The sequence below is a fragment of the Lepidothrix coronata genome, unplaced genomic scaffold, assembly GCF_001604755.1.
Source record: "Lepidothrix coronata isolate B3197 unplaced genomic scaffold, Lepidothrix_coronata-1.0 Scaffold6, whole genome shotgun sequence".
Taxonomy (NCBI): domain Eukaryota; kingdom Metazoa; phylum Chordata; class Aves; order Passeriformes; family Pipridae; genus Lepidothrix; species Lepidothrix coronata.
The window spans coordinates 107,156-134,874 of NW_016690186.1; the positions used below are offsets into that span (position 1 = coordinate 107,156).

Consider the following 27,719-nt stretch of genomic DNA (forward strand, 5'->3'; position numbering starts at 1 on the left):
AAAAAAGAAAATACAAAATACATTACACTTCTGTGAGTCATGACTTGAGACAAACATCTCTTAATTATCAGTGTGCACTACCTCAAATAATGCCAAAATAATCAGATGCTGTGATTAGAATGTAGCCTTCCTGGTGCTTTCACATAACTTTAAGTGCCTCTGATCTGAAATTTGGTTTTCAGAGACAAATTTAATAAAGAAATATCACATGCATCTGGTTACTGGCAGATTATTAAGGGTTTTAGTACAATTGGTACCAAATAAATACAATATCAGATCTGATTACTAACAGTATGTTGATTAAATCCACACTGGAGTCAGGCTTGGGACCTGTATTCTGAATTTGTCATTAAATTTTCTTGCAACATGGTTTCAGACAGATGTGCATGCAAGCCTAAGTAGGTCAACCTTATTTTTTCTCCAGACACTGACCAGCTATAACATTTATATAAATGTTGAATAATTCTCAGGTTTTCCAGCTGTGCCAAAGAACTAGCACACATATCTAACAACTCTGAAAAATTTCATGGCCAAGTCCTCAGAATGGTTTTAAAAAATAACTATGTAATTTTATGTCCTATTTTTTTTCTTTTCTGTCTTCTCAATTACTAGACAAAAAAACCCTGTATTTTGGAGCTATCCACTAGGAGATCATGCAGAATTAAAAGCCAGTTTTGCAGTAAAACATAGGTAGAAACTTGTCCCTCTCCTCTCCCCCCTCTTTTTTTTAAATAAATGTATACATTCTGTGTGGGTGTAATTTTCTTTCTTTGAAGTATATGGAATTTTACTTCCTTCAAAATGCCATTAAAAATGAAAAAATACATTTATAGGAAAAATAAAAACGATTTCACACTCAACACTAGGTACAAGATGACATTCACAAGTCTATATGTATTTCTGCTAATTGTCAATAAGAATTTACTCTTAAATACAGAATTAATTTACTTAAATTGAAGGCAATTCTTACTACAGCTTCACATCATTATAACTTTGATGAGATGTTTTATAAAGCTAGCCTTTATTTCACAATGGTATGCCACAGGACAAACAGCATTGGTCTGATTATGACAACAACGTTACTTGGGTTCCAATCAGTTTTACTTTATCTTCGATAACATGCATGCCTGAGTTATTTAGGAAAAATAATAAAAAAAGATGAAAAGCTTTGAAACAAAAGAAGAAAGCATTTATTTTCCATCCCAGGAAATAATGGCTGCATTCTATTGAGTAATTCATTAATTGTTTTAACTTACTTTGATAATGTTTGATCATATCATTGATGTTGGGAAAAGTTATTCTTGGAGAGATGTAAAATCCTCCATTGTCTAGACTCCTGATTTTGTAGTGCTTAATAACATCGCCATGCTGTGGATCATAGTCTCTTATGGAGAGAGAATAGCTGCCTGTGGATAAAGAAGAAATTATCATTAACAGATAGAAAAGCCTACAGTGCCCACACATATACAGTTGAGCTTAACAAAATCACCATTTTGTCTGTTTTCCTTTTTACTCCCTTATTTCCTCAAAAAGCATTTTGCAATCAACAGGAGGAGGTTAGCCCATAGCCGGTCCTGAACCGGTCACCAAAATGCTTACAGTGACACTTTCTTTTTCAATCTTACTCAACAAACTCGGGAGTTCCATATTCCAGGCAGCTCCACATTCAGTGCCCAGTTTTGTGGAAAGTCCCCCAGCTTGGCTGGGAAATCAAGACCGGAGCTGTCACACTACTCAGACAGAAGCTGAAAATCAGAGATCAGCATTTCAGAAAAGGAACACGCTGGTTGTTGTGGGCCAACTAACAAAAGGATAGTTTGGAGATGGCTTGAGACATACAGGAGGGAGAGCATATCTGTTAGTCTAGGGAGTCTAACATCAGCTGGGATTTAAGCTGGGGCAGAAGAGCATCTACCCTTAGCTACAGCGCTCTTCCTTTCTTCTGCTTGCACAATTCTTGTTCATTTTCAAAGGATAAGAAACCCCTTCACCCCTTTATCTCTCCTCACACACAGATCCAGTGACAGTGGGGGTACTTTGCCTCGCTGTAAGTAGAATTTAGGAGTCTTCCTTTGAAAACTTCATTTAGGAGTCTTCATCTGAGAGCACAGAAACAATGATATAGGCCCATTACAGAGCTACACCTAATCAAGAACCTGCAGTATGGGGGCCAAAAAAGCTACCCTGTGGAGTGGACAGACACATGATCTGCTGAAGGGCTCCATGCGTCTTCCTCTGGAGGATGCAGTGTTACAGCATTCAGTTGGAACATCCAGTCAGACTGCTGTCAGAGTCCAGAGGCTGTGGCAGAACTTCCTATGTTCTTTCCAAAGTCCCAGCTGAAGAGCCTGGAAAATTCACTAAGCTTTTCAGCGCAAAGCGCTCTGCCTACAGCACAAAACTTTACCTAAAAGCTTTTTGGACAGAATCACTTCACCGTAGAAGTGAAAACCCTCATTATGCAGTAACTCAAACTTGCAGCAATGGATGCAGGCCCAATAATGGAAGACTATAGAATGCAGCAACCACTCCTACAGTAAAGAGTCTTTCAATAAAGGAGTTATAAACATTAAGTCGAGAAAAGATGGCACTTCATCCATTCCTGCTTCTTGTCACTGTAATCACACTTTTTTTCCCCCCTATCTCAGCTTTGGGTGTTATTCTCTTCTCTATTTTCCGGGTGGTTTTCTCATCCTTCTCACTCCTACAGAACTGCAGAAAATTCACACAATAGGACACGCTGTGACTTCTCCACATCCAGCGCCACTTGATGCCATTTTTTGTGAAGACTGACTGTGTGTTTTTAACTCTATATCAATTCCAAAGTAACCCACCCCAAAGCCTACCTTTTAATGTTTCACTTTCTCTGATAAGAAAAGCTCCAGGACCATTTCCAGGAGCCAGGAGTAATCTTTCAGCATCTTTTCGGGTTATGTCTTTGAAGAACCATCTGAAAAGTATTTCAAAGAGTTACAACCGTTGTAACGGTTGTATCCCCATCCACAAAGGATACACCACCAGGGTGAAGAAGTTAGTCAGTATTTAGAGCCTGGGAGAACTTACTCTTCTGTTTCCAGGGTGTTTACTTTAGCCACATAGTTACTGGGAATGAAGCCTTCTTTCCTTGTTGTGAGAGATTTTGCTCTCCACCATTCTCCCAGCCTGAAAAACAGAAACAGTAGTAGTATTCACAATGAAAAATAAGATATATTGTTATTTAGGTTACAGTGTGTTGAGAGCTCTGCCCATGCTGGAGAGAGAAGCATAATCTTTCCTGTAAACTCAAGCTGTCTGAGAAGCCGTTGGCTCCACTGGATCAATGTTGGCCGCTGTTACTGAGGGCAGCTGTCAAGTCAGAGAATTACAGACCCATAGAACAGTCTGGGATGGAGGGGACCTTTAAGATCCTCTGGTTGCAACTCCCCTGAAATGGGCAGGGACACCTTCCACTACAGTAGGTTGCTCAAAGTCCCATTCAACTTGGCACAACTCCACATGCATTTGTATTATCATATATAAGGGAGCTCACTTACCATTCACAGACCTATGTTATGAGTAGGATAGCAAGACATTATAGAGGGAATTAGGTAAACCCAAAGAAAATCTACAATACAACCAGTACTGTCACACTTACTCCTCAATAACTTTCAATTTTTCTCCTTTTTTGAAGGACAAGTCCTCTTCATGAATGCCATCATAGGGATACAAAGCTACTACAATGACTCCATGGTCCTCTGTGTCTAGAAAAGTAGAAAGACAAAGGAATGTTCACATCATTTTGCAGGCTGACATGGGCATAGCATGCAGTTGTAAGATTTCTATAAAAACGTACCTTCACTGACAAACCTCTGTCCTGGTAATAGCTGTGCTTCTGGATTTGCCTACAACAAAATATGTCTTTAATTAAGCAGTTTTAGATCTTTATGATGATCTTAAATTACACAGTATTCAGTTGCTTTGGTATCATCTTACATGTCTTAAATTAAGAGGAAATGCTCCAGTATTTCCCCACCATTCTTCAAAAGCAAATTACAATATAAAAGTATATAGTAAGTCGCCACTAGATTTTAAATTGAGCAGCTCAGACCTCATGAAGATGGACCACAAGCTGTGGAGATGAAGTTCACAGCTTTGGGACTTCTGCTGAAGAGGCTTTAGGTAGGGCACTTTAACAAGACAGTTATTACCACATAGCTGTCATGATAGAGAACTACAAGCATGGTTATGTCACTGGAAGTGTGCAAGAAAAAAAAAGGGTAATAAAAAAAAAATAATGGTAGTTTGTATTGTGTGTACATCGACTGAGAGCATGCTGAGTTCACTGTGTCAGCTGGTGAGAGAGGAGAGAAGGGTGCCATTCACACCTGAAGAGACCACGGTCCCTTAACAAGGGCAGTCAGGAGACACGGTTTCCTCAGCACGGTAGAGAAGGTGGGGAAAAACAGGTACCAGTCAATCTGAAAATTAGCAAACCCACTTGGTACCCAGTGGTATTCCCCATCCCAGCACCCTTCTTTTCCAATACCAGCACACATGAAGGTACCCTTATCCTGTTCCTCCCACAGCACAGCTCTGCTCCCTTCACCACTGTACCCTCTCCTCCCATCCTTACCTACACACCTCACGCAAGGTCAAGTAGTGGCCTTCAGCGAGTAAAAGGAAAGTTAACCAGAGCTGGTAAAGAATTGCCTGAGATTACTTCAGCCTCTAAGTATAATAATCAGCACCTGGATCCCACAGCTATTAAAATCCCAACACTGATGCTTTTTAAAACGGTTCTAAACTACTGCAGGTTTTTTACATTCATCTAGCAGTCTTCTACAGTCATAGTTATATCTATATCAAACACTGCCAAGGATTACTGTTTTCATGCAGAAAATATGACAAACATAAAGTAGCAAATCATCAAGTTTTAATTTTTATTTCCCTAAGTACTTATTCATCGAGGGTGAACTGCACAACTCCAAAAGCCCAATTGTGGATTAATGATCATTTGAATTTTTCCATGCACATGTTTTAGACTGAAATTTAAGTTATGCCAGTCATGCTTTGATCTTGCTACAGGAATTCTCCCCTGAGACTATCTACTTACTGGCCTTTGCTGTTTATTGGACGTTGGATCCCTCACATAAATAGTTCGTTCAGTTTTACGTACTGGTTGATTCTTCAAATCTAGCCCATCTCCATGCAGATTCTCTTTCCTTTTTGATTTTATACATCCCATATTTCCTGTTGGAATAAAAAAGGTATTAAACAAAATCATTATGCCATAAACCAAGCCCTTTCCCATGAAATCATTTGGGCTACATAGCAAAAACATGCTTCCTTCTCATACACAATAGTTCACGGGAAGAACAACTGAAGGTTAGGCACACATGCTGAAAGCTCTTTTCAGCTGCAAAGGAAAGAAATTACTTCTTGTCTCAACCCACATATGAAGTAAATAGTTATTTACCATTTCCACATTTTCAGTTTTATTGTATTTTCTCTCCAATCTACCCTCCCCTGACAAACCCCATTGTATCTTTCTGATACTTCTCTGAGCTTTGGAATAGATATAACAAAAACACAATTACTGTAGTGGCAACTTTTATCTGTATGTTTTAAAGAAAAGACTGCTTTGGAAAACATAGGAAGAAATTCCAATCCAAATTATGAAAACTGCAGCTGGATCTAGCAATGCTTGTATCTCCCCACTTCATTTTGCAGACACCAGTCTAGCAGGGAGCTCTGTTTGTTTCAAATCCCCACTCTCACATGAAGCTGATGACTTGTGCAGTCCCAGCTCCATGGCAGACAAACTGATATTGTGACGTTCAGTAATGAATCTCCTTGTTCACACACGCCAGTTACAGCAGTCTGAAATAGTCGATGTGTATATCAGTGATGGCAATTCACAAGTATTTCTTTTCCAATACAATTTAGAAGGATAATCCTTCTCTCAGGATCTGCATCCATGCTAAATCAGATGAGATACAGCTGTTAGCATCTGCATGACTGGAACCCGATTCCTGATCCCATGATGTAATTACATAGTACTTCAGCAAGCATATATACAACATTATTTCTACATTCCTCCCTCAGAGGAGAGTAATTATACTTACTCTTCAAAGAATCCACTACGAATGCTTTTCAAACCTCTTCTTCCTTCCTCTCTCCCTCCTTTCAGGTCACTGCTCTAATGCTAGGTTCACAGTCACATTTTCCCTTGCAGGCACACAGTCATACTCCCCCTTGCCCTAATTAATCTTTAAAGCCAGTTCTTTGAAGAACAACATAAAACTTAAAATAAGAGCTCAGTGTAAATATGGGCTCAAGTAAACAAACAGTGACTAAAACAACAGCTGGAGAAGCTAAAGCAGATTGTAACACCCGATACTACATCTCACTTTTACCTTCATCTCTCAGATAAAAAATATAGAAAAACAGGTAAAGTAGCAGTATAGGTACCCACTTGCAGATACAACTGTTTCAACGGGATGGTGCCTCACACATCCTGCAAGTAGGAACATTAACCAGATTGGTGTGAGTTCTTATTAAGACTTGTGCTTTTGTAACAATATTGATGATAATCACAGTCCTAACTGACTATACCAATAAACCAAGGCAACAAGCAGTCCCACATGGCAAGTCTCAACTTCCCATATCACCTTTATTCAATCTCCCATCCTTCAACTGAGGAAGCACCACATAATGACAGATGCACTGACATATCCACAGAATGTTTTCTTCTAAACATGAGAGGAAGGTACTTCCTTTCCTACCATTTCTGCAAATTATCTGTCACCTATTGCCCACAACCCTGGATTTGGTGGATAAGGTTTCAGCAGTGATGCAGTGAACTGTGATATTGGTTTAAAAGCACCATTAGAACCCACTGCACCCCTTCTCGTCTTCACTCGAAATAAAAATAAAAGGAATCCTACAGAAAATCAATAGGCACTGACCAGGCAGAGAATACAGTTTCCTCTTCTTGACTGCTAGCATTTCAGTGTTACCATACTTATCTAAAGACACTGGGGGGCATCTTCAGCCAGAATCTTCCCTTAGTATCTTTAATGCTTAATTTTAGTTTGTGAAAACACCCATTGGGAGAGTTTTCCAAATTCTCAGCTCCACATGGGTTGTTTTGAAATACTGAGAAGGATTTTTTATTTATTTTATTTATTTATAACTGTAAGTATATTGATGACTCTTGTTCTGTTGTTAATGGTTCATAGGAAATTTCTGTGCACCCAGAGGCAGACTGGTGTTTGCAAACTCACCCTAGACATCAGGAAGCCCAGTGTTTAATTACCTGCTGTATCTGCAAGATCAGGTATTTATCCACCTAAAGGCTAACCTTTTTGCTCTTGAATAGTTCTGCTTCTACAGAACAAACAGCTAAAGCGGAGGACATAAGGTAATTTGATCTAAGTTGTCAGCCAAAAAGCCCTTTCCCTATTCCTGTAAGAAAGCTGAACATATCTTTAAAGACTGCATTGTGCTCAGTGCTGGTGTAGACCCAGAGAGGAGCATTTTTACTCAGATTTTTTTCTGCAGCTTAAAGCACACAAACTTAAGACTGCTGTGAGGCTGTGCTGATAAGCTCAAGGTTATCATTTGTTCATGAGAGTAACAATAACAGATCTGTCATGTCTATGTGCAGGTGCTTCATAAGCACACAGAAGCCTACTTGATGTCACGTGAAATCACACAAATACAGTATGTGAGATAACATATGTGATGGCTTCCAACAAAGAGAAGATCCTGAGCCTCATCATGAAGCACTGTTTTTAATGGCTTCTTTTCCTCATAGAGATGAAACTCCACAGTCCTCAGAGAATTTAGCTATTTCTGCATTAGCAAATACCCCCAACAGTTAATGCTGAAGCCCATAGCTGGTTCAGTGCGGCCTACTCTACCCTTACTATAGTATAGTCCCAGGGACTGAACATTAGGTAGGAGCAAGTTGATATCAAGGGTTTACCTGAAGGTAACCTCCTAAAGCAGTCCTGTTCTAAACAACTATAGGCAGGCAATGGAGACAAAGCACAGAGTTGAAAAATAGTTTCTAAGCAGTCAAAACTGGATCAATGAGGACACGTTCTTTTGACAGTGTGAAAAGAAACACTTTTGAACTCTTCAAAGGCCACAGGATTTTATATTTCTGTACATGCTAGACCTTTGTAAAGCTATGCGCACCGGGTTCCAGACTGCACATCCAAAATTCTGTTAGATTAGTCCTACACCCAAAGCAAATGTAACTGTGCTGGTTTCAAAAGCTTCTGTTCAGTGATTGCCCAGTTCACCTGCAGTGACAGATGTATTTGTTTCCAGCACAGTATGATACATTTTTTTACTGAAATCTGATCTGGGCTTTTTCCAGGTTTTTGAGAGTGGTATCAATGTAAAGATTCATAGGGCTACTATGAAGAGCAGACACTGATCGGAGAGTTTCAGTCAACACCCACTGTAAATATTCAAAATTCAGAATATTATATCATTGCCAAAGTTATCTTTCTAAACATTCTACCCTAGCAAATTACCCATACAAAAAAAAGAAACCCTGAAATATAAAATGTTTGCACTGTACATCTATCTTAGCTTATACAGTAGTCATAAGAAAAATCTGAAGGGGGGGAGTACCTTCATGCATAAATAAAATATTTCACTTGGTGTAAAATGTTCATTTGCATAGCGCTCTGTTGCCATATCACAAGGAGCATCAAGAAAGTGTTTTGTGCAGATATATAAAGAGACAGAGAATACAGTAAGCAAAGAGCAATACAGACAGCACAGCATCATCACAAATGAAAGTACGTTATTGTTCGTCAGAGACAAAAATAATTTAGACAACAGAGAAAATGCTGTCAGTCCCTACTCAGATGTTTCCCATTCCAACACTTTTGCAATACAGGAGACACTACTTTTCGTCCCTGCTTTTCATTTATTGCCCTGTCCACACAACTAGACATGAAAGATAAACACTGAATTAAAAGAAACTCTACTTAACACAGCTGCTAATCTTTATAAACAGATATCTAAAAAAGTAACAGCTTCTCTTCTAACAAAGAGCATACTGTATTTCATGGCTAAAAGGTAAAGACAAGTACTTGGGTCAACAGTTGCAGCATGGCAACAAGTATCTAAGTTGAGGCACACTTCAAAAAGCCCCAGGGGTATCCATAAGCACCATCATACAGAGCCTCTGCAGCAGGTTGTTCCACAGACATCGATTTTGATGTCTAAAAGACATTTACCTTGAATTTTCCCTCTGAATGCCCTATTTCATCTTGCTACAGCAACACACGAGTCATATTTCCAAAATGGATCGCAGGGAGCAGAAGTCAGAAGTGAAACATTTTTCCAGGGTTAACAGCTGCTGTCTGTCTCCAGAATATTATTGTTTTACCAGCCTTTTTCTACACTAGCACTGTGTAATGTGTCTAAAGCCACAATACTTTCTACTGCAAGTAGTCAAGGTTCATGTGACCATCCCCTGTCCATCCACCATCAGCAGCATTTGAGGTTTCATTTCCTCCCAGCAGTTACCCTTTACATCATCTACAAAGGTGATCTCATTTTTCATTTTGTTTATGGTCACAACCATTCTCTTCCTTGTGATTCTGTTACATATATAGTATATATGTTGTACATTAGAAATAATTTCCTAAAAATCCACCTGACACGTCTGGCCTTTTCTTGATTGAAATCATGTCTTCATTAAAATGATTCTCAAATCCTCACAGATTATACTTTGGCTTTTCCAATAATAAAGTAACTTTTAAAATAATTAGAACTACAACACTGAGTATACAAGGAACTCTATTTATCAAATAAACATCTGTTCAAAAGGTGAATAATCACGTATCTAAACATGAATTCTCTGCATGGCTTAGGCTTTTATCGGCTATATACATGTGTATTTTAACAGGTACATACATTTTTATTCAACTGAATATGAAGACTAAACTCTTCATTTAAACCACAAATTTCTTATGCACAAGAACAAGAAAAAATTTAATCAAGACCCCCAACTTACTCTGAGTCTTGAATGTTGCTCTATATTTAAACTTCTGAACCAAAGAACAGGAAGCAATCCTTTACACCTATATATATAAAAAACTGTTAACACACATAGAGCTTTAAAGCACTTTAGAGAGCAAGGGAGTAAATAGTTTTATTTTTAACACTTTTTTCAAAAATTGAAAATAATATATTTGCTCTCCTTTGTTTTAGATGTTTCATTCTGGCCTTTAATGCCAGTTAGTTTGCTGCTACTTCACAAGTTATAAAGTCAGAGGTAACATACTGATACCTTCATCAGATCTAAACAACTGAGCATATGAAACTGAGCATATGAAACTTCTCTATATTTCCCTCAAGGTCAAAGCAGAAGTGTCTCAAAGTCAGAGTGATCAACTTAGATTAAAACTGCTTGGGAGGAAGAATCATAAGCCCACTCTGCTCAGGGACACAAAAACCTGCTTTCTCAGAAGCCCATCCAACTTTCTACATCACTTAATCAACTGCTCAAGTTTACAATTCCATGAAAAAAATGGGAAAAATCTTAAATTTAAGGAATTCATTTATCTTCCCTGTTACTGCTGACCTCCACTTTATATTGATCTTCTTCCACACCATCTGTAGCGCCCAACTACTCTGTCACTGGACTATGAGAAGGACTATCTCTGAGTGGCCTGTGAAACCTGGGTTAATTTTGACCTATCATCACATGGCAAAGCGACTGCCAAGTTGCCAACAGAGGAGTTTAACTTGAGGTGGTAGAGCTCAGAAAAGGCTGATCAGTACTGCTCTACACATATTTGCGCCAGTGAAGATTTGCTACTAGACCAGAGTGAGAATAAGAGCGACAAAAATAAATTATTTGTGGTTGGCAGTAAAGTGAAAGAAGCAAAATGGAGAGTAACTGAACTGAAGTAGATTCCTATTCCTATTGCATGTCTCAAAAATTATTAGTTTTGCCTCTGTTCGGTTTTATTCTTTTACCTGCAATTCACCACATATATATAAAATATGTGTGTATATATATATTTATTTAATAATATAATACAGTATTATCTATAGGTACACATTTAAATTTTACTGTAAGACCTGATTGTCTGGTAACTTTCATCTAACTAGACTCATGCAAATACAGAAATCCCGGGTCAGCTTTCATTTTGGGCATGTTTCACTTCCCAAATCTTGTTTTGGCACTTGAGACCAGCTAGGGGAACTTAAGCAGTTTGTTCTTCCCTTGCCTTTCTGCTAAATGGTTATCTGCGTCTCATTCAATCCTTGCCTTGTGTATTTTAATATCTTTTTAAATTTAGCTTATTTTCTATAGGTCTGGATCATATCATCTCTATGTCTCCCAAACAGAATTTAGCCCTTATATGATACACATATACATGGCATACACAGACACACACACACACACACACACACAGAGACACACAGAGACATGGGCACAAATCACCATGTGCCCCCTGCAATGCATATAAAAAGGAGCATGGATAACCTGAATCTACTCAGTGTTTAACTAGGACACACTTGTCCTGTGTGGACTGTCATTGCTCCTGTGATGTGAGGAGCACTAGCCCAGGTGACAGCATTTTTAAAAAAGGAATAATAATGAGGAATTCTTTTAACTGCTTCAATCTTTTTTTGTGGAAAAGGTGAGACAAAGCTAAAATAATATTTTGACATACATATCTATATAAACAGGCAAATAAGAGAAATAAGTAGTGTAACCAACACTACTGTAGTGGAAAAGTCTGCAACAAGCATGTTACTGTAGAATTTCCTCAAACTTAGTCTCATTTAACTCAAACACTGCAAAGGTGCATATCTATCAGAGCAAGATCACATAGCTATCTAGTTTATGACCCATGATCAGAGCAGAGGGCCAAAAATTACTTTCTGGGAAAGGCAGACCTGTTCTGAGCAATGCAATCACATCATACAAGCTCAGAAGCGAGTTTACCACACTCCGTTTTTAGTGAGGTTAATGGTTGATGGTGCAGAAGAACAAAATATTATTGCTGAAAGGTTTCAGAACCTCATTCCACTTGGCTTAGAAGCTGTCTCATAATTCCCAGTCTTAAGCACATTTTGGGGACAATAATGGCATTTAGCCCTTCATCCTCTTGGAAGATTGAGAAGTCGTCACATCTTTTTCAGCCTCTTCTCTAGGCTTTAAAGACCAAACCCTCTCAGTCTTTTCCACTTCCACTGATTATCCTAGCAGCCCTTCTCTACATCTGTTCCACTTTGAACTCATTCCTCTAAGAACAAGAGGCTGGAGCTGGCCAGGTGTTCCAAGATGACTTTCAGCAATGCCTTGAAGCAAATAGTATTATTACTTCTTCCATCTACAGAAATACATTACCAAGATGCATATATATTCCAGAAATTACTTTATTATTTTCACACTTTCATCACACTAGCCTTTTATAAACATTTGGTGATCCAGTAAGACACCCAGGTTTGTCTCATTTTTCATAATGGCGAACTGTTGTCACAGCAGACTTTCATATCTCCAGTGGCATTACCTTACACTCTGATATTAAATTTCTCCCCATCATTTTGCCAGACTATTTGTTCTGCACAATATTCTCAGCCACCTGTGTGTTTCTAATGCCTCTTAATATCACAAGGGGACCCTTATTTTTTCATTGCAAATGAAAGTATTTTAGAAAAGTCTCAGTGTAATGCTAATGTAACAGGCAACAGACAGTGGTCCTGCCAAGAGTTTGGGGAAGTGCAGCAGACAGGAACCACAACCCTGTTCAGCTCCTTTCACAATTTCTTCCTTAGCAATTGTGACCAAGACAAATTCTACTTTGGCCATGCTATCTCAGATTAATGTTTATGCTTTCCTATAGCAGTCACAGAAAGTATCATCCTATCACCTTCACGCTCCCAAACACTTGCATTCCTACTACAGTTATAAACCCATCACATTTCTACTTCCTCTGCAAACACTCAGTTTTAAGCCCTGCACCAGTATTTCTTCTCCTCCTCTTCAGAGCCCTGATTCACATTAATGCACAAATATCTCAGTCCAATTAAACCAATCTGGGTTAGCAGACATCTTTCTTGAATCAATTACCAAGCTGACTACTGTTCTCATTGAAATTCTCATCACCACGTCCTCCACCCTTTGGTGACCTGTTTTCCTTTCCAACATTTGCCTTCATATTGAAATCAGGGGTTAGGATTCTGCAACATTCATAATTCAAGTCCATTTCCTAATTTAAATACTTCTAAAATAAGAATTCAAGTTACAACAGGGCAAAAAGGTGTGCTGCCATACAACGATAGTGGAAGTGGACTGTGCATTAGAATCATAGAATGGGTTGGGTTGGAAAGGACCTTAAAGATCATTTAGTTCCAAGCCCCCTGCTGTGAGCAAGGATACCTTCCACAAGACCAGGTTACTTGGAGCCCTGTCCAACCTGGACTAGAACACTTCCAGGGATGGGGCATCCACAGCTTCACTGGGCAACCCAGTCCAGTGCCTCACCACTCTCACAGTAAAGAATTTCTTCCTAATATCTAATCTAAACCTACTCTCTTTCAGTTTGAATCCATTTCACCTTGTCCTGTTACTACATGCTCTTGTAAAAAGTCCCTCTCCAGCTCTCTTGCAGGCTCCCTTTAGATACTGGAAGGCTGCTCCAAGGTCTCCCCGGAGCCTTCTCTTCTCTAGGCTGAACAACCCCACCTCAGCCTGTCTTCACAGGAGAGGTCATTCAGCAGAAATCCCCCAACAGTTGATGTAAGAACAGTTGACAAAAGAACATAAGGAAACTTTTGGTCAGATAAGATATCTGGATTTGCTGTACTCATGCCGTATTGATGTGTTTCTGGGATAGGCAGAGCCATTCTGAGCAGCACAATTGGATCATAATGAAAATCTTTTCTCCTATACTGTACCTTTTTGTTTTATTTTGTTTTTACTTACTAGACCAGGTTCTTTAGTGATGCAAGAACCAACATTAATTGGCATATTACTATACTAAACGGCAAATAACTGACTTAAGTTATTATATCTCAAACTTCGAAGTGTGAAGTGATCCAATACAGCTATATAGAAATGAGGTGTGGTCAGGGGAGGTTTACAGATTATGTACTTCTCTGCACAGCCTTTGTAACAGGAGTGCTTTGGTAAAACTTACTGTATCAGTCAAAGTAAACATTTTTCTGTATTCAAGTGACACTAATCCACTTTCCAACCTTTGTCTGTCTTGCCTTCAAGAGTCCAGGGAGAGGATAAGTTTATTCAGTGCTCAGATAAATGATACACAATATTTGTTGGAACTCATAAATGATAGCATAACACATATAATAAATATCAACATAGTTGATGACATGAAAGGTAGCTCTAACAGGGATGGGGAGTTTGACCAAGAAAGAAGCATTCTCTACTTTTCTGTAAATCCATTACAGTTTTGTCTAGATTAGTTAAAAGCTTGGTTTCATGCAGGAATAATGGCAGTGGTTAAAAAAAAAAAAAGGAAATAAAAATCAGAAAGAAACATTGAGAATAACTAATGTCATTGTGGTGGTATAATAATGTGAAAATGCTTTCAGAAGGATGAAAACAAAATTCTGAAACAAAACATTACACTGAAATGAAACTAAATTTGTACAAATTACTGATTCTTGTTTATTCGATTTAAGAAAAAAAAATACCAAAACACAAGAAAGTTAGTTCACACAAGACTGTAATTTTGTTAACATTGTATAATAGATTTTATATATTATAAAAATGTTTCAGATTCATGTAGTCAGTATTTTTGGCATTAATTTTAAAACAAGTCTTACATTAAACTAACATCTGTTTTCTGACCTTATAATACTCTCTTCATTTTATTACAATCATTTGCCTCAACTGCATCCTCCAGAATTTTGAATCAATATCAACAATGAATTAATTCACTTTGCCAGCCCTCAGGCAACCACATCTTCCATTTCCTCAGCTTTTTTCCACTGCACTATATCTTTTGAAGATAGGGGAAAAGGTCAAATAACATCTTAGTTTGACCTAACAGAATAAATACCTCTATCAAATTCTTGGAAAGGATCATATGACATGGAACAGAAAAACTGTACCAATATGTTACCCAACTTAAAGCGAAGGTTCCCAAAATACTTTAAAGACTTAAAAGTGTCATGCAAACTATAAGTAAAAATGTAATTTTCTTGACTCGTAAAAACACTCAGTAATGACAAACAGCAGCTCCATATAACCGAATATGCATTTCCAAAAGAGAATTTGGCCAAACCACTACACTGAAGAGGATCAACATTTTTCCTAACTATTAGGAAGTGTGTCACTCCAGCTAGCAAACCCCAAGGACTATGTCTACATTCCAAGCCGAGTGTATCTATGACTCACATAAATTTTTTTTCAGATTTAAAATGATCATTTTGGCCAATAATGGCAGTGTGCTAAAGTTTCAGTAGTCTAGTATTTGCCCTGAGCTTTACGTATGTTCATGTCTACCACTAGGATGAGGATCCTTCTCTCCTCCCTTTTTAACAAGTAGAGCAGTAACTGTGGCATAGGAAAACGAGAAACTACCCTTAAATCAACAGGGGGTTGGAGTGAGGTCCAGGAGTAGCCCAAAGGTCTTCATTCTCATAACAAATGTTGTGACAGAAGGACAGGACAAGCTTCACGCTGTTTCTTTGGAGAATGCAGATCTCGGAACTATCCTTCTTCACTCCCAGCGGTACTTACCTAGTTCTCTGCCCTCCCCTTCTTCACACACAAACACTTTGCCTCCCAAAACAAGGTGTAGTTGAGAGGAGTGCAACAAGGGCTTCTACATCAGTCCAAAAGGCCTGGTTCATTACCCATGGTGGGTTTACTCAGGTGTTGATTTCAGTACACTGATCAATGTACTTGAAACCAAAGGCACAGCCACACAAACAAACTACCCTAAGGAACAAGTGGTCCTGCATGTGCAGTACCCCATGTCTGCATTTACCACGTGACATATGAAAGAGAAACAAGAGTTTCTCCTTGTTTATGTCAGGACTCAGAAGACAACAAAGGACGAAGCGAGCAACTTGCTAACGTACAGTGAGTTTGGGAAACCATCACCAGGCTCTTCTCCAACTAGCTCTTCAGCTGAAATTTGTTACTCTGTCTGCCCTCTCCAGAAGGTGCAAAGGAAGGTATATTTGCAGGTAGCAGCTGATACTTGAAACCTTTGTCTCATTCAAGCAAGGGAGCATAATGCTCAACATCCACATGCCTGGACAAATGTATTGACAGGACATTTGTTGAGTGAATATTAATAGCTACTATGACTAAAGGGAGAGGATGGTTATTCATGAATGCGGCCTTCAACTAGTTAAAGATGCTGCTGGCAATAAAGAGTATTTTGCAGATGTGTTCTCTTGCTTTGAGGTATGCCTGTAACTCAAACCCATTGCTATACTGTAAATAGAATGCAAAGATCATGAAGACCTTGAAATCATCACAACATAGAATCATAGAACTGCTAAGGTTGGAAAAGAGCTCTGACATCATTGAGTCCAAACCATGTCCCCAAGTGCCACATTTAGACGTATTTTGAATGCCTCCAGGGATGGAGAGTCTAACACTGCCCTAGGCAGCCCGTTCTAACATCTGACCACTTTTTCAGTTAGGAAATTTTTCCTAATATCCAATCTAAGTCTCCCCTGGCACAGCTTGAGCCAATTTCCTCTTGTTGTTTGGAAGAAGAGACCGACCCCTACTTCATACAACCTCCTTTCCAGTAGTTACAGAGAGTGATAAGGTCTCCCCTGAGCCTCCTTTCTCCAGACTAAACAACCCCAGCTCCCTATGCCACTCTTCATCAGATTTATGCTCCAATCCCTTCACCAGCTTTGTTGCCCTTCTCTGGACACACTCCAGCACCTCAATGTCTTTCCTGTAGTGAGGGGCCCAGAACTGAACACAGGACTTGGGGTGCAACCTCACTGGTGTCATGTGCAGTGAGATGATCACTTCTCTGGTCCTGCTGGCCACACTGTTTCGGATACAAGTCAGGATGCCATTGGCCTTCTTAGTCACATGAGCACAGTGCTGACTCACGGTCAGCAGCTGTCGTCCAGCACCCCCAGGTCCTTTTCTGCCAGACGGTGCTTCAGCCACATTGCCCCCACCCTGTAGTGCTGCATGGGGTTGTTGTGACCCAAGGGCAGCACCCAGCACACTTGGTCTTGTTGAATCTCATACAATTGGCCTCAACCCATCGATCCAGTCTGTCCAAATCCCTCAACTAGCCAATGAAAACGTGATGGATGGCAGCAAATACACAGCCAGCAAGCCCTGATGAAGGTTTTGAGGGTGGCCTCATAGAAAGTATAACACTTCTCCTTTGGGTTCATCTTCTGTTTTCAGTGTGTTTAATAAAAGAGAGAAATGGGGACCAGAACATTAATGTATTTTAGGTTTTGTTTTTTCAAATTCCGGTAACTAGGTAACCAGGGAATAAATCAATTATTATAAACCTATCTGGTTTTATGCATTCTACAATTTGCTTTCAATATGGATTATGTCAGTTATGACTAAATCAGTGCAGAATGACCTCTGTGTCAATGGATCCTAACTATGGTTCCTAATAGGCTAGTCTTTTTGTAACTCATATTACTTTGCACCGTGCTGCATTTATCATCCTGGTCCATCAGTCGGAGAGCTTCTTCAGCTGCTGTCACCTCCATTTTTGAATGGTGATATCTACTCATGACCAAACTTGCAAATAAAACATAGCATTCATTATGTCGAGCATGTCTAAAGCACTGACATTCACAAAAGAAAAAAAGAATTTTTTTTTCACTATTTCAAACACCAATATACACTTACTTCTCCAGCAGACTGTATTGTATTTCATTAGCCGTACAGCACTAGATATACACAGAAGAACCCTCCTGAAACACAGGACATTATACTGGGGTATGTAACACGGACTCAAGAATGAATTCCATGCTCAGATGAAAATTTGGGGTTAAATCCTTCATGCTGACATGAGCTAACACTCAGAGCTCACTTCCTCCTGGAAGTTTGCAAACCTAGGACAAGTTTTCTTAAGTCACAAGAGGAAGTTGCCACAGTTCTTGAAAAAAAAAAATAAATCAGACAGTGTCAAATCTGGTGCCAGTAAGTTACACTAGTAGAAATGAAATTCTGTGCTATTTAATCTTTACAGGGATACTAGAACAACATTCAGCACTAACTGTGTAAGTATCCTTGGGAGGAATCACCTTGTTTTGTTCTCACTGATCTTAAGTAGCAGAACCTCCCTTAACTTCAGGGGTGCAAGAACATCCTCCAGGTTCTGGTTCTTCACAAAAGTCTATTCCTAACTTGTTTATTTTACTTAATTTTAAATTCTGTGTTAATTATATTCCTTCCTAAACCAGGAATGTACCAGTTGATTTCTGGCCCAGCTTAGTAAACTGTTTCAAGCAACTGTTGCAATTTGGGATACATGCAGAGGCACCAAAGGATATCATCTGAACCAACAGTTTGCTGCAAACACGATAAATAGAACTAAACGAGCTATATGATAAGCAATTTTTGAATGTTTTTAGTTGAAGTCTTTGACATTGTTTTTTTTTTTTTTAAATAGATACAGGTACACTTCACTTAAGTCTACCAAACGTATCCAAAGGGACAGCAAAATTTCATCAATTCAGGTCTGAAAGTCACAATCATACTCTAACTAAAGTCTTGTAAACTACATGTTCAAGCTGGGGTGACAGTAAGAGTGTAAAAAGAAATATGTCACTGCAGGAAATATGTCACTGAATGAACATGAATAAGAATTCACATCCAATTTTCTAAGCATGTTTTTCACATTTGTTGCACATTTGAGCATGAATAAGAAGTTTCTCTAAAGTTAACCAAAATTTAAAATATTTTACATTCTTTCCGTTTTCACAGAGGAATGAGAGTGAGAATCTGGGAACTCTCTTTGAGGAAGGGTTGTGAATAGCTGGTCTGATAATTCAGTTGACTGTTCCAGCTTCAAACTTTATAAAGAAGACCTGGAGACCCTCGATTTTAAACACATGTATGTTTTGCAGATGATCTCCCTCAAGGGCAAGAATGAACATAGTTCACCAAATTACCAGGACAATAGCTGTGCAAGTATATTACTTGATTGAAGTTCTTTTACATTTGGGAGACGTTATTCTATAGTAAATAGAAGATCTCGATAGAGAACTGACTTGAAGAAGCATGTTGCATATTCTCAACACGTTAATTTACTGCATTTTCAAAAACAGACTAATACATTGACCTCTGCTACTATTTTGACTTTGCCTGGACATTTCTTGTTTTCACCCTCTAAAAACAACAAACCTTTCTGTATTCACGATATATCATTACTGGATTGCACAGGATTTAGTATTTTGTTTTGCTTCTAGTCCTGCTGAATGGCCAAGAGCCTTGCACTTGATAGCAGATGAAGACCTAGCAGTTACAACCATAGCCAGTTCCACTGAACCAGGCTCTGATCCTGTAAGTGGCAGCACACGGCTTGCATGACCCCTACAGACTTCGAGAGACTCACATCAGGACTGTCTGCACAAAGGGCAGGACACGGACCTTAAGGAGTAGGCCAGCACGCGTGATAATCTTGGCAGATTTAGACTCACGGTAAACCGGAGGTCCATGAATATAATTTTCACATTCATACTGCAGACTGGAAGAATTTCACAGCACTATTATTACAACTATACTGGCTGCTCATTAAAGTTTATAACCTCTGTAACTTCACGTATCAGGTATATAGCTCATAGGCAGGACATGTGGTTATACTGTACTTTAAAAAACTATCTTAGATTGTGCACAAGCCCAAATGTTTATTTGTGACTTCAGCACTCTCAGTCCATACAGCTAACTTTCAAAGCAAGAACTAAGAACAAATCAGTGTTCACAATGGTTATCCAATTTTGTTTCAGGAGGACAGTAATGAGTCCACAACTTACACTTGAATTCCACAGTATTAAGCATTGTGCAAAGAAAATGCTTGAAAAAACCAATAAGACTCCTTCATTGTTTGGACATGCACAGGAAATTCTCAGGACAACACAAAACATATAATAAAAGGTGCAGGAGAAGAGGCCAAAATCCCTAAGAAGTCAGAATTGGGCTTAATGCTGAGAAATAAATGAAGCAGGAAGACTGCAGAAGCAGAGAGATAAAATGAGAAAAAACAATCAAATGCAAAGGACGATAACTAATAGGTAGAGATTATACCCTAGGAAAGCAAATATTCTCAGTCAATATGACAAGATATAGAACCCGTAATAAAAAATACAGTCACATCACTGAAACTGTATTCTGTGCTAAAGGGAGAAATTTCTTTCCTGTGTCGCACCATACCAACCATCTTGATATCTTTGTTTATTGCAGGAGTAAGGAAAAGGACCTTTCACCCATCTAAACCTAGTCAAATGCATTACAGAAGAGAATACTGTTCTGACCTCTGATTTTAATCAACCGCTCAAATGCTGAGCTTTCCATTTTTTTACACTCGTATCCAATGCCCTCAACCCTGCTTAAATGCTCCATCAAGAGCAGAAGTATCTCACCTGAAGCGTATTCCTCCCACTTGTTCAACTCCACCAGCCAAACCTCTTTTCTGCTAGTGCAACTTGCACTGCCTTCTCAAAGTTAAGTTTCTTAAGTTTCACTTTCTGTGGGTTCAGTATTCAGCACACCAACACCAAGGAGCACAGCAAGATCCTGGAGCAAGAGCTGTTCTCTTAGCACCACACCCCCACACCACCAAGCCTTGGTTTCTTCAGGCCAGCACACATGCTGGTAAATCCACGCTCTGCTTCACTGAACCAGACGTGTTTACACGGAGAGTCAACGCTGGCTCAGAAACCTTTTCCATGTGCCACTACACAGCACAGAAAAACCTGCATGCGACAGAAATGAAACTTGACCAGAGAAGGTCAAACAACATTACAGAAGGGCAGATAAAGGGGCAACAGACAATCCTCACTGACCATTTTCATAGTAGAAACTAACCCATTTCAGGTCAGGTTGAGGTCACTGTTTTAAATCAGATGTGGCAAACAGCAGTAGTCTCTAAGAACAGATTGCACCTACACATAAACTGTACTCTAGATAGAAGTTGGCCAACTCTTGTTGACCATCTACAGAAGTACAAAGCTGCCCTTTACGGAGGCACAGCCTTCTTAAAACACTTTGAAGACCATGTCAGTACTGCCAGGTTGGTACTCCACCAGACTTCTTCATGAAGCTGAGGTTATATATTTCTGGGCACATATTCCCTAATAAGGTAGCATGAATGGATTACAAATGATAATTGGATTATGAAAGGATCTGAGGCTTACTCTACTAGAAGGGGAAATGAAAATTTCCTACAGACATCTAAACCAAGAGATGAAACATACAGTTTACACCACTGACAGTCCTGAAGACAAAGCTGGAGAGAAAGAAACAGCAAAATTATGTTGGCAAAATAAAAGAATGATGGGAGAAGCAATAAAGGAAACAGCAGCAGGAAGTACTGCTACAGCGGGGTAAAGACTGAAACATGGGTTTTTCAGGGAAACTGGGGAGAAAAAGCCCCAAACAAACAGCACATTATTACTGATGAAGGCATTTGAAGCAGTATGGGTCTAGGACCTTTTCAGAAACACTGGCAAGCATTGAGGCAGAGGGATGGGAACTGCTTCCAAGGAAATTTAGCAGGGGATTTTCAGAAGAGACAAGTTCTACTGGTCAGGCTTAGTGGAAATACTGCTATCTACTGCGTGCCTAGCAGAAACTATCAATCAGGCCATCTACATCCCAAGAGAAATGGGCTTAGTGTTCACCTCAGTATGGCTTGGTGCTCCTCCACTGGTGTCAGAACAGTGGCTGCAATCTCTCTTGAAGCCAATCCAAATACAGCTGGACAGAAAAAGGAAGACAAAGTGCCACACCAGCAATACAGCAGAAGAATTGCTTAAAAGGCAAGTTTTCCTACATCCCTCATGGTCTGTTATGCTTCTCTCTAGCCTTTGCACAGTTTAGCAGATCTTTTGCAATGGTAGGTCTGAAGTTACAAAAATGTACTTTCAATCCCATTTGCACATTCTGCTATGCCACAACAGCACATTCAAATGACTCTCGCAATGTATTTTGAACAAGTTGCACATAAAACATCCAATATAGGATTTCCTCTTTCTCCTGCCCATCCCCTTCCTGTGTGTTTACCAAAAACTTTCACTTCCTCAGTGACACTGACACCAGTGACACTGGCAACCACTTAACACTGGTTCTCCAGCTCTTGTCCACCCAGACCTGAATCACAGATACCCCAGGGCATTTAGCACTTACTGAAGGGTTTTAAAAATCCCATCAAAACACCTGGTAAGGCTGGGGCTGCCCTGGAGAAAACCATTTTGTCTCCACTACACCTAATGAATGTAAGCCTCACAATGCTGGCAATGGATACTCAAGCAAGCAATTTCAATACATTCAATAGATGTATTGAAATGTGGTACTACCCAGACCTGTCCCTACTCAGTTGATACCACCAGGAAATATTTTCTTTGTCTGAATACAGTGAAACCTAGTCATAGGTCAGACCTACTGATTTATAAATGTGTTATGATTACACAGGAATTCGCTCAGACATATTCTTTAGCTTTTGATATTAATTTTGTTCTAAGCCCCTAGTACAGTCATACGTGGAAAGAACAAACCTGCTTAGCACACAAATATACTTCTGCACTAACATCTGAGATAAAACCCGAGTAATTCATTAAAAAAAAATATTGAACAGGTTTGTATACACCTATATACAAACCAATGAAGGAAACATGAAAGGCAAAGCAATATATTGTAGATGCCACATCAAAAAGCTGACTTAACAGATTGTTTTTGTTGATGAACTTCCTGAAACAGCTTTCTGTTAAACCAACAAAGGAATAGTTAAAAACACATCTCAGAGGGAATCCATTCCCTCCAAACTTTTATCATTTCCATACTTAGAGCAGCCCGCTAAAACAGAGAAAACTACAAAAATTGCCATTCCAGAAGAGTAGCTGCATCCCATACTTCTGCCCCTGTGGTGAGCTATCACATTTTCCAGTCTAAGACTGCACTATTTCCTATCACAGCTGGCCTTTGCAAACTAAAGTAGCAATTTCTACAACATATCAGCCACAGGAAGAAGTAGCCTCATGCCTCATGCAGCAGAGACCATAGAGGAAGAAGGACACTTTGTTCAGACTGTTTATCATTTGAGTCCTTCGAACTGAAGAAGTAAGATAGGACACTGCAAACACAGGAACCAATTGTAGATACTTAAGATGCCAGCAGTTGAAAAAGATAGGTGACGCTGACCTAAGGGAGAGCAATTGCTGGCCTGAATGGTACTAATCTACCCTTTTTTCCCTTCAGAGAAATGCGATCTAACTACTACCCCCTTCACCCTTCCCTGGTCTTGTCCTTCTCTCCCAGCAAAGTGTTACTACCAAAATACCCTCTCTCTTCTAATGTTTGGCTGACAAAAATAACTGATCTATTTACCTCTACGAGTATTTCTTTAGGGCATACAACAAATACAAGTATCTCATAAATATTTGGAGGAAATGCGTCCAGGACAAGAATAATCCCGTCTTAGCGTTTTGTTCCATGAACCCACATTTTTCAGGAAAGATGCTGAACACAAATATGAGTGATTCAGTCTCGGAAATTACAGCATTTAATGACAATGTCAACAGGAAATGTATTTGAATCAGGCAAAAATAAATATGAAAGCACAGACCTTTCCATCCTTCCCTGAAGGACAATAAAGTTTAAACTAGGAACAGTCACACTAAGGACAGTTACATTGCATTTGTCTTTTATCAGTAGATGCTAATTTCTTTGAGAATGTACCATTACTGTTTATAGGGCAGCAGTCTCCTTCTCCTTATATATGCGTCACTAAAGACTGTTTTCATACGAATGTAATTTTACATTTTTTATCTACATAGTTTCCTGTGGTATGGCTTAGCAAGTCTCTAAGCCTTTCTCTCTATACCATCTGTAGCACTCCTGCATTCTCATGAAAGACGGGAGAGAAATAAATGGGAAAAAAAGGAAGTAGGAATATGATCTGCAGGAGAAAAATCCCAATTCTCAGCTGAGCAACTGCTGCTTCTACAGAATAAAGCTGTTCTTCTGATGGAAATCCTAAAGGGGTAAAATTATAATAAATACTACTTAACAGAGCCACATGGTTTGGTGTAATTATTTACACACTTGGCTCCATAGCTTCAAAGGGAAGTATCACCCCCCACATACAAAGCTCACACAATCCTCAGGATCCCTGGCCCATGGATTCTCCTCCTATCCCTTGCATTAGCACATGACAGCTCACATCCTTCAGGGTATCACTATTGCTGCAGAGGTATACCTCTGTGTACAGCCATGCTACTACACCAGAATGCTAGAAATCCTAATCTCCTAATGCCCACCCCGTGCCTTTATTTATTTATTCATTCATGCCCTATCTACTTGTCTTCTGCATTCATTTAGTTTTGCAAAGGGCTCCCTAAACCCCAACAGTGAAGAAATAAAGTCGCTCAGTGCCTCAGAATATGCACATATGGAAAGGAGGAGAGATCTCATCCCCTCCCCAGATCACCTAGCCCTTTAACAAAAATAAAAATTGGTTCATGGTCAACATGTGTTCATCCCCAAACCTCAAAGACTCCCATTAAGATTCCAAGTAACGTATAGGCACACAAACATCTCCTTTATGTGACAGAAATAGAATCACATCTGAGATTAAAGAAAGCAATTCTTAGACTTTCCCAAATAACTACGTGGAGGTCAAATGTTGCTCCCTGATGTACACCACAAGAAGGGCCAGATGTAGCGTCTCTGGTCTTTTGAGATACCCCACTGAAGATCAGGTACTAAGATGATCTTAACCGAAGTCCAAGCCCAGGAGGACTCTGGACTTTTTTTCATTGCCTGTTTTAGGAATTGCTTTCCGCAACACTTGCTGTTCTATGATGCCATTAAGCTTACAGGAGTCGATAAGGCCATAGGAAGATAGATTACTTCAAGTACACAGATACATTGGAAGGAGGAAGCATTATGAAATAGTTACTTGCACATTCATAAATACTTATATATTCATAAATACATGCAAGGAATAATTTCACATTTATAGAAACTCTCTTGAAAGGGTAACATTAAAGCCCAGAATACTAAACATTTTAAAGGGAACAGGGTTTAACTTTGTACTGGAAAGTTTCACAATTCACTGCCTTGTCAGAAAGAGTCATTGCACAACTCCACTGGTCAAGGGACTTATAAGAAAAGGCCTAAACTTTACCTTGTCCTCTGTATATTTATTTAGGAAAAAACCCTTATTTACTCAAAAATAGAGAAAAGACTAGCTTCAAACCTGCCAGCTACTGAACAAAGATGATCATTCTATATCATCATGGTTAAAAAAATAATATATCTCAACAACACATAATTAAAATAGATTTTTATGTTATGAAATCAAGGATTCTTTTCTAACTACTCTGTAGCTCACAAAGCTGAAATGGAGAAAGAAAAATGCTATAAATCTCAGAAGAGATCCATAGAATGAGAAATCTATTGATCGCAGAGTTCATTAATTTCAATCATTGCCCAAGATTTCATAACATCCTATTAACAGTATCTAACTGATTTTTAGCCTGTTGCTACTTTTTCAGGGAAAACTACCAATTTTTTCTCATCCATACTTTGAGTGTTGTTGATAGCACCTATTAAAAAGATAAAAAGTCTCGACACATAAAAGATAAGTAACACGTACTCTGCCCTCAATGCTGAGTGGGAAGCAATTCACACAAACACAATTTGACTATCCTGTTGGTAAAACTGAGCTACATTTCCCCAACATAGTTTTGTAATTTCTCAACACAAATCTTCCGCTTTTTGGTTTAGCAACTCTACAATGATATTATGATGAGTGCAGACTTATCAACGTGGCACTTGTACTTTACAGATACTTGCAACTAACATTAATATTTCTAAATTACAAAAGTATTACAGTAACTTTATGGGATCAAGCTAAAAAAATGTAATTTCCAATTTGTATTACGATGTGCTAAAATACATTAAGATCGATCAGACTGTTTCTCTTTTTTCAAAGGTGGGAACTAAAGGCAGGGGATGGTATATTGATTAGGAGTTTCAGATGAAACCAGCTTTGTGCTCCCTATGTATACCCACAGGAATATGATCTGGTTAAACAAGTTTTAAATGTTAATCCCTTTGGTCTTTAGTGCCAACAGAAGGGAGCAAGGCAACAGAAGGAGTTCTTGCTAAGGCATTCACTGCAAACACTAGAAAGATGCAATTTCAACAGCAACTCTTTACTGCTTTACTGAAGGTATGACATCAGTTCCTAAACTAAAATTGCTAGGAGAAAACTCCTCTAGATCATTCCTTAGGCACACAGTACCATTACAATAGTAGTCTGCAAGAAACACCAAGCACCAAACATCACAGTACCATTTTCTCATCTGTCCTTTAATTCGAAGCACATTTGAACGTACAGTTAAGAGGAAGCAGCTTTAGCTTGGAAGACACACCAGGAATTACTCTCCTAGAAAAAAGCAGTGTAACAAGGGATATCCAGGAACCACCTCACCTCAGCCAAGGCTATCGCTTTGGCTTGAAACGCCGACTGCAGACTATGATCAGCTAATTTCACACGCCTCCCGGCACGAAACAGCCCGAAAGCTCCCGAGCTCTCCAGACCACAGCAGAAGACAGGCAAAGGGGTATGAGATAAACCATGCTTCTGAGAATGATTATTTTATCCCAAATGCAGTATTTCCCTTAAGACCCCATCCAGTCCTACCGGGAAGGTCGGGCGGCAGCGGCACCTCCTCGCGGGGGCAGGAGCGAGGGTAACCCTCCCGGAAAGCGCCTGGTACTCCCGTACCGTGCCGGGGCGGGGGCACGGAGGCAGCGGGGCGGGCAAACCCCGCTCCTGCCCGCAGCACCCCGCGGGTGAGGCGGGGAGAGCCGGCACCGCTGCCCCTCGCCGCTCCCGGGGGAAGGCACTTACTTTCCCTGGTGCGCAAGTTGAGCGGCAGCGAGCGAACTCCGCGGTGAGCGCCGGGGCGCGGAGCGGGGGGTCCCGGCGCGCTGCTCTGGGCGTGCGGGCGGGGCGCGGCGCTGCTGCCCCGCCGGCCGGGAGAGGGGAACGGCCGGGCAGGAGCCTCGCCCGGCCCGCGGTTGGCTCACGGCCCGCCGGGTGACTTCCTGCTGCCGCGGCACATTTGCATGCGGGGCTGCGAGGGGAGAGCGCGGAGAGGGGCAGAGCGGGGGGTGGCCCCGGCCCGGGCTCGGCGGCTCCGGGCGGGGAGGCAGGCGCAGCTCCTCCGGCTGGAGAAGGGAGCGCCGCGCGGAGGGGGGGCTGTGATGGGGACGAGGTGGGGCAAGGGATGCGGGATATGCTCCCGCCGCGCTGCCGCAGGGGAGCGAGCGCCTGTGTGCCCCTGAGCGAACTTCGTGAGGGAAGCGACCCTCCACTAAAAGTTACAGCTAAATAAAACGGCGTTAGTCTGAGAGACAAAACAGAAAAGGCTGTCTTGTTCAACCAGCAGTCTGAAAAACATCTTGAACTACAAAATTCCACTGCAAGGAACTTTTAAGGTCCCTTGGAGGCTGGGTTGGGAGAAGCAAAGAACAAGTAAGC

At 40.1% G+C, this 27,719-nt stretch overlaps 1 protein-coding gene across 8 annotated transcripts in view; it reads right to left on the reverse strand.

The window, feature by feature from the left end:
• The window catches only part of LYN (LYN proto-oncogene, Src family tyrosine kinase), a 51,922-nt gene extending 24,771 nt beyond the window's left edge, over positions 1-27,151 (reverse strand). The window contains exons 1-7 of one of the 8 annotated variants that reach the window (XM_017833623.1): positions 27,087-27,151; positions 5,156-5,229; positions 3,833-3,881; positions 3,635-3,740; positions 3,064-3,162; positions 2,847-2,950; positions 1,257-1,406 (exon numbers count right to left, since the gene is read on the reverse strand). In XM_017833623.1, the coding sequence (XP_017689112.1) occupies positions 1,257-1,406; positions 2,847-2,950; positions 3,064-3,162; positions 3,635-3,740; positions 3,833-3,881; positions 5,156-5,224 (577 nt within the window). In that variant the 5' untranslated portion in view covers positions 5,225-5,229; positions 27,087-27,151. Of the gene's footprint in view, positions 1-1,256; positions 1,407-2,846; positions 2,951-3,063; positions 3,163-3,634; positions 3,741-3,832; positions 3,882-5,092; positions 5,230-26,663; positions 26,841-26,876; positions 26,955-27,086 lie in introns of those variants that run through there. The other 7 variants (XM_017833598.1, XM_017833631.1, XM_017833605.1 and 4 more) reach the window with 7 other exon arrangements.
• Positions 27,152-27,719: the final 568 nt, after the last annotated feature.